This window comes from Urocampus carinirostris, chromosome 3, assembly GCF_059441175.1.
Source record: "Urocampus carinirostris isolate Australia breed hairy pipefish chromosome 3, RoL_Ucar_1.0, whole genome shotgun sequence".
NCBI classification, from domain to species: domain Eukaryota; kingdom Metazoa; phylum Chordata; class Actinopteri; order Syngnathiformes; family Syngnathidae; genus Urocampus; species Urocampus carinirostris.
The window spans coordinates 55,635,112-55,649,438 of NC_142351.1; the positions used below are offsets into that span (position 1 = coordinate 55,635,112).

The 14,327-nt window shown below is 38.2% G+C and overlaps 1 protein-coding gene across 1 annotated transcript; it reads right to left on the reverse strand.

The window, feature by feature from the left end:
- Positions 1–2,130: 2,130 nt before the first annotated feature.
- On the reverse strand, positions 2,131–13,741 carry LOC148370180 (L-rhamnose-binding lectin CSL3-like). The gene is made up of 11 exons (XM_088330076.1): positions 13,723–13,741; positions 5,433–5,463; positions 5,320–5,355; positions 5,213–5,251; positions 5,093–5,146; positions 4,880–5,018; positions 4,697–4,812; positions 2,734–2,784; positions 2,508–2,631; positions 2,317–2,431; positions 2,131–2,241 (listed from the first exon to the last, which is right to left on the reverse strand). The coding sequence occupies exons 2-11, from the start codon at positions 5,461–5,463 to the stop codon at positions 2,233–2,235; spliced, it is 714 nt and encodes a 237-aa protein (XP_088186202.1). The 5' UTR covers positions 13,723–13,741; the 3' UTR covers positions 2,131–2,232.
- Positions 13,742–14,327: the final 586 nt, after the last annotated feature.

Below are 14,327 nucleotides of genomic sequence, written 5' to 3' on the forward strand. Positions count from 1 at the left end.
TACTACTAATAAATTGGCAGTATTATGATTAATTAGGGGCAGCACGGCGGCGCAGTGGTTAGCGCGTGTGGGGCACAGTTTTGAGGTTATGGGAACCTCCTGCGTGGGTTCAAATCCTTACTGTGCGGAGTTTGTATGTTCTTCCTGTGCTTGCGTGGGTTTCCTCCGGGCACTCCGGTTTCCTCCCACATTCCAAAGACATGCATTTCAGGTGAATTGGCCGATCCAAATTGTCCTTAGGTGTGAATGAGCGAGTGAGTTGTCTGACCCTGTGTGCCCTGAGATTGGCTGGCAACCAGTTCAGGGTGTCCCCAGCCCACTGCCCGGAGATGGCTGGATACACGAGCAGGATACCGGACAGAGTCGAAATACACTCCTTGCAAGTGCAGCGGTTCGTTGACGGATTGACAAGGATTGAACGAGAGCACTGAGTTTAAATAGGAGGGAAGCCAATCAGGCAACGAGCCACAGCTGCCGTCGAACAGGCGGGCCCAAGTAGGGCAATGTGCAACCGTGACACTGTACAGTCTGCAAAATACAATATTTGATTGTCGTACGGTATTTATACTTTTGTTACGTTACTGCTCTTTTGGTGTAACTCTCTTGACTTTTGTTCTGAAACAGTTGTTGTCGTGGAACTTTTATACTACTAAAGGGGGCAGCACGACTGCGCAGTGATTAGCGCTTGAGAGGCACAGTTCTGACGTCATGGGATCAAACCTTCTTGTTTGTAGTTAGCATGTTCTCACGTGCTTGTGTGGGTTTCCTCCGGTCACTCCGGTTTCCTCCCACATTCCAAAAACATGCATGTTAAGTTAATTGGCCGGGTAAAAATTGTCCCTGGATGTGAATGAGCGAGTGACTTGTCTGTCACTGTGTTCCCTGCGACTGGCTGGCAACCAGTTCAGGGTGTCCCCTGCCCACTGCCTGAAGATGGCTGGGATGGGCTCGAGCACCCCTGCGACCCTACTTAGGATAAGCGGTGCAGATAATGGATGGATGGATACTGCTAAAGGTTTTTTACATCGTGTCGCTTACACTATTTGCACTGTGACTTCATTTTCAGAATATTTTGCAATTTGAAGTATTGTATTTATCATCTTGACTTTTTTATATTTGTTTTTTCATTTGCTGTTTTTTTCGGTTTGACTCTTTGACTTTTGTTTCAAAACAATTATGACACAAATATTTATATTCATTTTTTTAGACTGGGGTTGTTCAATTACTCAATTAATCATAAGATATCCAAGCCCAATCTTCGTATTACCCAACCCTGACACACATACCATTTTTAATAAAAAGGCAATATTCTTGCACAGTTCTTCTCTGCTTTCATAGAATGGCCTCGCTAAAAGGTTATTATACATTTTAGGTAAGTTCATGTAGTTCAAAGAAGTCAACAGCACTGGTAAGTTGTCAGGGCCTGCAAGGCTTTCTCCAATGGCCTGAAAATATCTGAATCTCCTGATATCAAATAATTTGAAATTGTCTGTCAGCTCTTTGCCATATATTTTCCACTGATTGTTCTGCTTCCTGACTTAAGCTGTCATATTCACGCATTTAACCAATCATGTTTCAACCATTCAACCAGGACCTTCTAGCTGGCCTAGGGAAACATTCGTGGTTTAACTGATTGTGATTGGGAAGGGGGCGGTAATGCAAGTATCACACCAAAAGGTGAAGAAAAATGTCCCTGTGTCCAATGCTTATGCCAGAAATACGACAGGACAGTCTCGCCTTTCAGCATTAGCTTCAATGGTGATAGAAAATAATTTCTTGATGGAACTGAAATGAACAGACAATCTGCACAACAGAGTAAATATGCGCAAATAAAAATGATCTTTCGGGTGTAAAATGTAGCTACATTATTGTTGTTAATGCTTTTTTTTATGAGTGCCACCGCTTTAGCTCCGAAAAATGTTTTATGGCCATGAAATACTTGTTGAGGGTTGGGACGATTCGGACGTAGCACTACTAAAGGCCTAAGTGTAAAATGCACTGCCACTGGTCAACTGTATAACTAATTAGAGACATCCCTTGCTTTCATTTTGCAGACAACTTTCTAGGCAAAACGGTGACTTAGGAAAGGAGAAAGGCATATTGTTATTTCTTGTAAAGACAACACAAAACTCATCTGTTGCTCAATCGTTTTATTTTCATTCTACAACTATTTTGCTGTGTCAACGCAGAGCCCTAATTAGTCGCTGCTCCACCCTGACCTCTCGAGGATGTCTATAAATCCTATGAAAGAAAAAAGGAAGATTAGAGATGCCAAGTGGCATACAAGTAAAGGTAAATAATCAAACCATTTCCTACCGTGAGGCAAACATAATCCACGCTGAGGTATTTTGGACTGTTATCGCATCCCATTCCAGTGGTTCGTAGACCGGTTATTTCCAGTGTGCATTCGCTTTCCCCAGTATAGTGACACCTTTTAAGGAATTGTATTCAGTGTTTGAATGTAATCATCTCAAACATCTCGCATTATTTGTCTTGATGATACGTACTGGTCCATAACTTGAGTTACAGCCCTCATATTGTTGCAGAATGTCATTCTTGAGGGTGTTGATGTGCATGTGTTCTCGTCAAATCGGCCATACTTTGCTTTCAGGATGAACACGTTTCCAGCATCTGAAGTTGACATGTGTTCCTCAAATTGAGCATTACTTAATAGATTCGACAGCATAAAAAAAAAGATGTGCAAGTGATATCAGGAATGGTATAGTTACTCACCACATTTGAGAGTGCCAGATTGTCCGTCGCAGATGATTTCTGACTTCATACCTATAGAATTATTAAACGTTTAAAAGAAAGAGCAGTTTCTACATGTTTTCTTCCCAAGGCACAATATGTGTGTGGACCACATTTTACTTTGGCCTATGAGAGTCTCACTAAATATTAAAAAAAAGAAAACAGAAGAAATAAATGTTTCATAGCATCATCAAATTATTTTGGGTAACAAAACTCCAAACTGTAGCAATTTAAGAAGGCTTTTCGTTAAAAACTAAAATGCAATAACATAATTTGGTCTCAAAATATTATTCATTTGAATTGGTTTTCATTTTTGTTGTTGTTGACGTATCTTCATTTTGTGTTCTATTGTTTTGGACCTGCGGGAGGATTTGTTATGGGCACATCACTCTGTATACAATGTCGGTTTATACCGCTGCATAAACAAGCTATTGTTTATGGTATGGAACAGTTCGTTACCACCAAATAGATTGAAAGAAATCAGGGAGTGAAGGAAATTATGTCAATGGCATTAATTTGATTCTAATACCCTGCCACCAATAAGTTTTGGTTTTTCACCTTTTTTATCCATCCATCTATCTATCTATATGTATCCATCCATCTATTTATGTAACAAAGCCATATTCCCCTAGTGGGAGGTGGCTTAAGTTAAGAACACACTGACATTCACCAAACATTCCTTCACCTTTGCTCTTCCCAACCTGACACCAAACATTAATCCCACAGCAAAACAAGGGGGTACATTGCTGTGTCATGCAACCCTTCATCAGCAGGCCCGACAGCATACATTGGTTTATCCCCTATGCATCATGTGCGTTGATATCAGTCATTCCTAACCAGTGTTCCCTCTAAGCTGCGCGTGTGTGCAATCGTGCACTGCCCGCACATTCTCAGCGCACAAGAAAATCTATCCAGCGCAATGTTCCCTCTAAGCTGTGTGACTTTTTAGAGTTTTTCGAGAACCGGCTTCTTCGGCTCGGCTCAATAAAAGGAACTAGCTCTTTCGGGTCCTGAACGGCTTTTCAGGTTGTTTTTGCTTCTTTCATCCATATATGACCAAATATTATAAAAAATTATGCACAAAATGACTTAAAGGAAGGGGGAATGGAACAAAAAAGAAAAAAATATCAAAATGAAAAAGTTGTGAAAAGCTGAGAAAAAAAGAAACAGAAGGAAGAGAAAAAAGAAGGACGAATTCAGAAAAAAGAAAAGAAATAAACAAAGGAAAAAAGTAAATAGAGAACAAAAAGTTTGTGTTGCATTCAAATAGTTTCCAATTATATCAAGTTAATCTTGTTGCCAACGTTGTACTTCCGCTAAAAAATGTGATTAAATACAGTTGTGTATCGTGCAACCGACTAAATAAGCCCCCAAAAATGTTAGTATTATTCGACAAAAGATACCAGGAAAAAAAAAAGAAATGGAAATCTTGTGAAAGAATTGTTGTAAAAACAAATGACGTTTGTAGGCCGTACAACCTTTGCAATAATACATTAGTCAATTCATTCAAAAGTGAAAAAAAAATTTGCATTGCCAGAAAATCAGCAAAATGTAACGTGATGTCAAGTTTTGGACATGTTTGATAATGACTTGGTTGCCACACTTGGAATTGCTGTTGCTCACTGTTGTTTCAAGCGTTGCTCACAGACTTTGTGTGAACGCTCAGACCCGTGGAAAATTAGAGGGAAAATTGTTCCCAACCATCCTTTGCCATTTACATTTATAACGAGGACACACTCTTGCATCCGTTAAATTAACCGACCTAATAGCTGACAAACTCACAAGTTCAGAGATTCTTTTATATTTTATGTAATCCTTCAGAGGGGCATTTTCTAGAATTGATTTTTAGAATATTTTGTACGCTGCTGATAACAGATGACAGGCTGCAAATGGCCAGAATTTGTTGACTTCCTTCATACCAGTGAAAGCTCTTCTAGACTCGTACCTTCCATTTCTGGTTCACAAATGTAGGAGATTTGAAGGAAGTTGTCAGTTGACCAATTTTGAATGAACATGAAGTTGCTGGCTGGTGGCAGTCGGCACCTCTTTTCCTTGTCACAGCTGTTGGAATAGTAATAACATCATTTTGAAGTAGGAGTGTGCCTATCGTTATTTCAAATGGCCTTACACAGATTTCATCCAGAAGGCAAAGAACGGATGAAGGCCCTTCTCCTGGGAAACAATTGCCGGCTTACTCCGATCAGAACAGTCAGCATTTTCCTTCAAACCGTAGTCTACAGCCATGACGATGATCCTGGTTCCTTCAGCTACATTCCACAAAGCAACATGCAAATGCTGTAGCAGTTAGTGTGGAAACATTGTAATGGCGGGTAATACGTACGGCACTGAAGCTCAGGCTGAACCCTTGGGCATGCCACATCGTAGAATGTCTGCACTGAATGGACACTTGAGTTAGTTGCAGGATGTTCTACCATTGTGGATGTTTAATAGCAACCATTACCTTCATTTGATCTCCACAGATCAAAGCACGTTGCCTCTGCTAAAATATCAATAGAGTTACAGTATTAGCAGAGTGTTATTGTGGAGGTTTTGTGTAAAAGCCATTACCTGCATCTGATGTCAAATAAAGTACTGCAACTCCAACTGCAGGATAGAGAAAACACATGCTTTGATATTTGAAGTATATCAAATATAACTCCGCTATTTGCCTTTATACTCACGAAAAACTGCGACCACATTTTTGGAGACCATCTTGACAGATGAAGTGTGGAATGGTTTGGCACTGGCTAGCTTTTATACCTTATTCTGTTTGTCATATGTATGCATGTTCAAAGAAGTAGTTGTTGAAGGAGGAACACTAATGTTATTGATTACGCAAACTTAGAAAAAACGATTTGCATCCAGCATACAGCAATATTGTTTTAGGAAAATCCCCTTCTCATAGTTATGTACAAACCCATTTAAATATCCCTGCACCATTTCGATCAGAAACTAACAGTTTCTTGCCCCCCCAAAAAAGAACTTTTTTACATATTGACATCTTTCAGGCTTCAAACTTATAAGTAAAAAAAAGTCTCAAATATATTTCTAAGAATAAACAAATTTGAGACACAATCATGAAAAGAAACCAAATGTATTCAACATTTTTTATGGTGGTAACAAATCAAAAATTGAAAAGTAAGCCTCATTCTAGTTGCTAATTTTTACAATATCCATTTAGTGCGACCACAGCCACAAGTCTTTTTGGGTAAGTTTTGCACATCTTGAAACAGAAATATTTGCCCATTCTTCCTTACAAAACAGCTCAAGTCCCTAAAGGTCTGGTGCTAATTTGAGGTATGTGTGCACAGAATTATTTCAGATCTTTCCACACATGATCTATAAGATTGAGGCCTGGACTTTGGTTTGCCCATTCTAACACCTTTATATTGTAAGTGTTATAATTTGCATTATGTTTAGAGTCATTGTCCTGTTGAAAGGTGAACCTGCATCCCGTTCTCAGGTCTCTTGCAAAATCTAACAGATTTTCTGCCAGATTCTCTTTGCATATGGCTCCATCCATCTTGCCATTAACTCTAACTATCTCCAGTCTTTGCAAAAGAAAATCAACCCAAGGGCATGATGCTGCCACCGCCATGTTTGACAGTGGGGATGCTGTTTGAGTAATGTCCACTGTTACTATTACGTCAAACATAACGCTGTGCATTCAGCCCAAATAGTTAAATTTTAGTCTCGTGTGACCAGAGCACCCAGTTCCACATGTTATCTGTGCTTCCTGCAAACGCTAAACAGAGCTTTTCTTGGTACTTTTTTTATCTTGCCATTCTAGGGCAGATTTATGCAGATTATGACTAATAGTTGTCTTGTGCACAGATTGTTTCATCTTAGCGGTGTATGTCTACAAGTCGTTCGAAGCAATCAAGGGCCTCTTGATTGCTTCTCAGATTAGTTTTCTCCTTGTGTGGTCATAAGGATAATTTTGCTAGGCAATGTATCATGCAGGGGTAGCCCATTATTGAATAACAAAATTTTAGTATTTTTGGATCAGGAAAGTGTTTGTAAGCTTGCATTAAAAGTTTAATCCTTTTCATAAATCAAATCATTAACCACCCCAAAATCGCCATCAAAACTCCTCAGTGCCTTGATTTGCATGACGACACCATTTCTACATTCCAATGTGCATGTACATTGTCATTGTCCACAAAGATTTAACCACACCAATATTTTTGTTGACAAACTTTTGGCCACCAGTTTTAACATCTGAAGCTTGTTTCAGCCTTGCCGTGCATGGTTTGTATCAGCGGTGGGCAAAGTTGTCACACAAAGTTGGTGAGCAACGCTTGAAACAACAGTGAGCAACAGCAACCCCACTCGAGGGCTGCTCACACACTCTCGATTGTTTGATAGAGGAAGCAAAGCAACACGAAAAAGTGGGACTCCTCGATGAGTGGACAAAGGAATGTTCAACGCAATTCCGCCATCCAGTGGTGATTTATTATACTAAAATCATTATCAAAGGCTTGGCACTTACTAATTAACCACACCAAAGATTTAGGAACTTTTTTTTAAATTTCAAATTAAGAATTTAAGTATTACGTTTTGGCACACAGGGACGGACAATGCTTCTGAAAACACATATGTATAGCACTAAATGAGTTAAAGGGGAACTGTCTGATATTTGACCACTACATGTTGCTGTATTGTGTAGTGCAAGCAATGTTTCCTCTAATTTTCCACGGTTCTGAGCGTTCACACAAAGTCGATGAGAAACGCTTGAATCAACAGTGAGCAACAGCAACCCCAAGTGTGGCAACTAAATCGTTATCAAACATGTCCAAAACTTGACATCACGTTACATTTTGCTAAGTTTCCGGGCAATGCAAAATTATTTAAATTATATGAATTGACAAATGTACGATTGCAAAGGTTGCAGGGCCTACCAACGTCATTGTTTTTACAATTTTTTCACAAGATTTCCATATCTTTTTTTTCCTGATATCTTTTGTCGTATAATAGTAACATTTTTGGGGGCTTATTTAGTCGGTTGCACGACACAGAAACGCATTTAATTACATTTTTTTAGTGGAAGTACAATGTTGGCAACAAGATTAATTTGATACAATTGGAAAGTATTTGAATGCAACACAAACTTTTTCCTTTTTTCCCGTTTTTTCTCCTTTTTTTAAATTCCTTTTAAAAAAAATCTCATTGTGTTTATTTTTTCCTAGCTGTTACTTTTTTCTGGCTTTTTTTGGTTCTCTATTACCTTTTTTCCTTTTTTTGCTTCTTTCTTTTTTTCTGGCTTTTTTTTGTATTTTTCTAGCATTTCTGCTGTCGTATTTGTGTATTATTTTGTAATATTACTGTATGTTTTGCAGTATTTTTGTTTTATATCTTAGTAGTAATTCTGTCATATTTCTACAGTATTTTTGTAAAACAGAGGTCTCCAAAGTGGTGGTAGCCCCTGAGAACAGCTGAGGTACCCGTGGACCATCTCTGAAAATAATTTACTATGATTGGGTCATTGTGATCTTCAGAAACAGAATCCCCTTTATTTTCTTTGTATTCCTACGAGATTACGGTTACACTTCAGTCAAAAGGCAAAATATACAATATAAAGAATCATCAATAGAAAAATATAAAGTTTTCACCTCTTATATAAAGTATTCACATCTGAAATAAAAACTATATGGAACTGGGATATTGCACTTTAAACTATTTTCAGCTCGGTGGCCTAGATGGTAGGGCGCCCGCTCTGAGACTAGGAGGTCGCTGGTTCAAGCCTCGGCCGAGTCATACCTAAGACTTACAACATTGGTACTCATTGCCTCCCTGCTTGGCGCTCAGCATTAAGGGTTGGAATTGGGGGGTTTGGTCACCTAATGACTAAAATGGCTGCGCCCTGTTTGGCTGCGGCTGCATCGGCTCGCTACAGTTTAACTGTACGGGTCAGGTGTGTCGACATTTCGTTCTGTGTGCATTGTTACAAAGAATGACAATAAAAGTAAATTCTATTCTATAATTCTATTCTAAACCGTGACAAAATTGGTAAAACCAACAAGTCAACAGGAGAACTGAACAAATTTCCATAATTTTGCGAAAATGGAAGATTAAGTCAAGTGTAAATAAAGTAAACAGTACAATGGAAAATGATGTAACAGCAAAATAAAGTTTAAGAAGAGAAAATACTATTTCTGCACAACTGTTTTAGGATCAAGTCAAGAACATTTTAAATAACTTAAAACTTTCTACTAAAACTGTTTTTATAGTGCTTGACTGAGTTTGAACCCTACTTCCAATAGTTACCGTGTAATAACAGTAATAATATAGTAATGGCATACGTTATTATTGAAAAATACATATCAAAGTGGGTGCCCCTTTGCACGCATTAAAAGCAGCTCTCAGCTTGAAAAATGTGGAGACCCCTGTTGTAGAATTTCTATCGTAGAATTTGTGTGGTAAATCTGTAGCATTTTTATAGTATTTCTGCAGTTGCATTTTTTCTGTAGTATCTTTGTAACATTACAGTACTGATATTTTTGTATTATTTTTTGTCGTATTTCCATAGTGCCATTTTTGTAGTGTCTCTTTAGTATTTTTGTAGTACAGTATTTCTATACATGAATGTTTTTTGTTCTACCGGAAGATCTGTAAGATTTTGCAGCATTACTGTAAGAGTACTTTTTTTTAGTATTTTTGTTGCAATATTTCTGTGGTACTATATCCATCTATTTATTATCTTTCGCTTAACCGGGGTCAGGTCTTGGGGGCAGCAGCTTTAGCAGGGAAGCCCAGATCTCCCTGTAGTATTGTTGCATTTTAGTATTACTGTAGTGGTATTATTTTGTATTATTTCTGTAGAAGTATTTAGATTGTAGATTTTAGTAGTATATCTGTAGATGTATTTTTGTAGTACTTTTGTAGTATTTCCATAGGAGTGTTTTTGCAGTATTTCGTTTGTCTGTTTATAATATGACTGTCGTTTTATTTCTGTAATAGTATTTTGTATTACAGTATTAATGTAGTATTTCTATAGTATTTTCCGCCTTCATTTTTCTAAAATAATATAAAAGGTTTGTTCTGTAGTAATTTTGTGGTATTTCTGTGGTAGTGGTTTTATAGTAGAAACACAAAGGGACTAAGAGACAAAGCTGCCACCGAAAAAAAGCTTTTTTGTTAGTAGTTTTTTATTTATTTTAGGTTGTCATAATAGTTTGACCAATTTTGTTCAGCGGACCAGATTAAAAAAAGCTTTCGGGTTGCATGTGGCTCGCAGGCCGTAGTTTGCCCACCCCCCACAGTTTACATGATAACAGGCAAAGAAGCGGGTTTTGAGTGTTTTTTCTTTCTAATCATTTTTATAATTTTGACTTTCTACCATAAGGTCGAAATATCTAAACACATTTTATTCTTGTAAGGCTTCTTAGAAGTATTGTTTTCATTTAACACATTTCGATTGATGAGGGTTATTTTCCTTTAAAATTCAGGGTGTGCCTATCGCCTGAAGACAGCTAGGATGAGCTCCGCCAAAGCTATGTGATTAAGGTAATGAGGTAATGAATTATTTTAGCCATAAAGATCAATACATGCACAATGTACCCCCTAGTGGCTTTCATATACAACAAAATATGTCAATATTGAATTATCCACCTCTTTAGCCTATGGCGTTTCCGTATATGTATTTTATTTCAATTTCATATATTAATTTTAAGTAAAACGTGTTTCAACCGCCCCTAATCCACACGAATTTTTAAGTAATTCGACAAAACGATTTCATCAACTTTTCACATGATTTTAAAGTGATAATATTGCTAAGATTCTTTATGGTTTTCAATTTCTATTTGGATAGAGCACAGGTTAAAGTGATAACTGTATCTAAATCCATTAATCATGAGGTAAGTGCTTTTTTTGTACCACAAATTAAAGTAGAATATTAAAAACTGTACTTTATTTGTGTTTTATTTGCCTGCACTTTGCATTTGTTTGCTGATATTAAATATTTATGTGGAAACTAAAAACATGATATGAAAAGAGCGCAAATATTTTTCACATGAATATGTCAAAAGCACTAAGGGGTCCGTGTTAAACTAATCTCAGATTAACTCTATATTAATGTAGTCGTGTTTGAAACACGCCTTGATATTCAGCAAATACTTCGAATCTGTGTTGCCTACTTTGGTTTGGCTCATGCCATATCAAATCATTTCACTTTCAAGGTTCATTTTTCTTTCTGTAGGGTAATCTACCTCACTGCCCGTAACAACAAATATTCAATGTTGTTGTGGTCCTCGGAGAGTGGCATGTCTTTCTGTGTTGATATCCAATGTACTTCAGGCCTGGGAGAGTGGAATCTGTTTCTGTGAAAAATACTGAGTTACAAAACTAAAAATGCCAAGTCAGTTTTATGTGGCATTGTTCACGTCTAGGGTAAAGCTACCTGTCTGCCTGTAAAATATGTGCTGATATTCAATGTCGTTCTGGTCTGGGAAAGTGGGATGTGTTTCTTGGAATAAATAAAACAAAAAGTGCTGAGTCCGCTTTTTTTGGCATTATTCATACCGAGAGCAACCAACCTGACTGCCTGGGAAAGATGGCGTTGATATTCAAGTTTGTTCTGGCCTAGGATTGTGTAATTCTTCCTTAGAAAAAATGCAGTCAACAATACCAAAAGTCATTTTTTTTGACATTTTTCACATCTAAGGCAACCTACCTGACTGCCTGTGAAAGATGGTGGTCATGTCTAAACTCCAAAAAGATCTATTAACTTGTGCTATATTCCAGAAAAGTGGAAAGTTTGATTTATCCCACTCGAATGGTACCATATACGACCTCAAAGCCTTTCAATGTAACTTGCAAAGATGGTTGATTAGATCACTTTATGGCAAGAGATAGTAGCAAATCATCATACAGTCATTACAAATATGTTATGTTTAGTGAAGCTGTGTTAAATAACTACATTGATTTAATAATGAACAGATAAAGATGAATATATTCTTATAACTGTGTCAATAATGTTTCACTATTCACCGTTTGTGTTTTCACGGGCGTCGCCATTTTGTCCAGTTATGTCTGATTGGAGCAACTCCAAGTCGGGAACATACTTTTTCTGCGATTTTGCAAAAAGGACCCCCGACCTCGAGTGTCATTCCAATGATATTTTCCTGGTCGGAGGTAGGAAAACTTTTGACTTCCAACTTTCCTAGAATGCAGCGTTAGATCCCAAACAAAAAGTGTATCATCACCCTTGCTTTGCTTGCAGGTGATAATCAACCGTTTTCCCTTGTTACAATTGAAATGTTTCAGTGTAGACTTCCATGTTGATGTTTTTCTTCTTGTAATCGTTAAAACCGTTAATTTTTGTTCAGATGTTGGAATAAAACAACATTTTGCAGCAACAGCACCATTATTTTTCATCGTTTAAGATTGGGCAGTTTGTGATTCATGCTGAATGCTATGGATTTAGCTTTAAATTACAGACGGAAGAACTATTTTTTAATGCTGAATGAGAAAAACTTTATTAAGTAGCAAGTGATGAAGTGGTTGTTGTGCCTTTGTAACGGGACCCAGATGGATGGTCTTGCTCCAGCGGGTGTTACACGTTTGTTTTATATACAGTGGGACCTCGCTACTATGCGGTTCCACGTTCGCGGGTTCAGAGTTTCGCAGGTCTAAAAAATTCATAATAATAAAATAAGAAAATTTAACAAAAAAAAAAAAAGCATTTTTGAAGGGGCGTCGCTACTTTGCGGATTTTCACTTCTCGCGGGTGGTTTTGGTCCCCATTAACCGATGGATATATATATATATATATATATATATATATATATATATATATATATGGAGGCAGCACGGCGGCGCAGTGGTTAGCGCTTGTGCGGCACAGTTCATGTCATGGGAACCTGTCGTGGGTTCAAATCCAGCTCCAGACTTGCTGTGCGGAGTTTGTATGTTCTCCCCGTGCTTGCGTGGGTTTCCTCCGGGCACTCCGGTTTCCTCCCACGTTCCAAAAACATGCATTTCAGGTGAATTGGCCGGTCCAAATTGTCCCTAGGTGTGAATGAGCGAATGAGTTGTCTGTCCCTGTGTGCCCTGCGATTGGCTGGCAACCAGTTCAGGGTGTCCCCTGCCCACTGCCCGGAGATGGCTGGGATGGGCTCCAGCCCCCCCGCGACCCTAATGAGGATAAGCGGTACGGCTAATGAGATGAGATGAGATATATATATGGTTTTGGTCCAGACTTCCTGTGAGGAGTTTGTATGTTCTCCCCGTGCTTGCGTGGGTTTCCTCCGGGCACTCCGGTTTCCTCCCACATTCCAAAAACATGCATATCAGGTGAATTGGCTGGTCCAAATCGTCCCTAGCTGTGAATGAGCGAGTCAGTTGACTGTCCCCGTGTGCCCTGCGATTGTCTGGCAACCAGTTCAGGGTGTCCCCTGCCCACTGCTTGCTGGGATGGGCTCCAGCACCCCCGCGACCCTACTGAGGATAAGCGGTACAGCTAATGAGATGAGATATATATATATATATATATATATATATATATATTTGTTTTTCTTGTTGTTGTTGTTTTACCTCATCTGCAAAATAAATGATAAATGTCAGTCTCAGATGACACCATTTACTTGTTGACATTAAGGATCATTTATTGAGCAAGTCTCAATAAATCACGTGAGATCCCTTTTAACATATAAATACAAAATAACATTGCCATCAATTGGTACTTTTCAAGAATCATTTAACAAAACGCCATAACTGTACCTTCCAAAACAACCCACCTTGTGTAGTTTGGTATCAAAATATACAAATCAACGTCACAGTACACACTTAAATTAGTCCAGCATAACATAGCATACCTCACCCAAAGCCCTATTTGTTGCTTATGCTAACGGACAACTCGCTCGTATTATTTCACTTTTTGTCAACTTCACTGACATCAGAAAAACCTTTACGAACATATTTTCACTAATTATCATCCTCACGGTAAGTGTGTTACAAGTATAGACATCTCACCTGCAAAATAGATGATAAATAACAGTATCACACGACACCATTTAATTGTTGACATTAAGGATCATTTATTGAGCAAGTCTCACTAAGTCACGTGAGGTCCCGTGAGACTTGGCCCAAGCACCCTTCTCCGACCTGTGAGACTTTGCCATCTAGCGGTAATATACTGGTACTTCTCTTATCCTTTCTCTACCCTGAAAAATACTAATAGACTTCCCCTAACAGTCAAATAAGGATTACACAACATAAAAATCCCAAAATATAACATTTTAACTAGTCAGCAACCCTTGTTGCGCCACGCCTTCGTCCACAAGAATCCACTAAAACCAAAAGGGACATGTTAACAACAGCTTTTATAAATTGCTGCTACATGTTAGGCTGTGTGAAAAAAAGCAGGCCAAGGTAATCACTAAAAAGACCCAACGTTCTTTACATAGCCATTACCGTTTTTATGCAAGTATGTGCATTTTTTTGGCACCTCTGTTATGTTGTTATTTATCCTTGTTGCAAGGAACGTGTCCACAGAACTACATCACCAAAATTGGAAGTAAGAATAATAGCTTTTAAATAGTTCCAAAAAGAAAAAGTTCCAGTCATGGGCGTGTCCA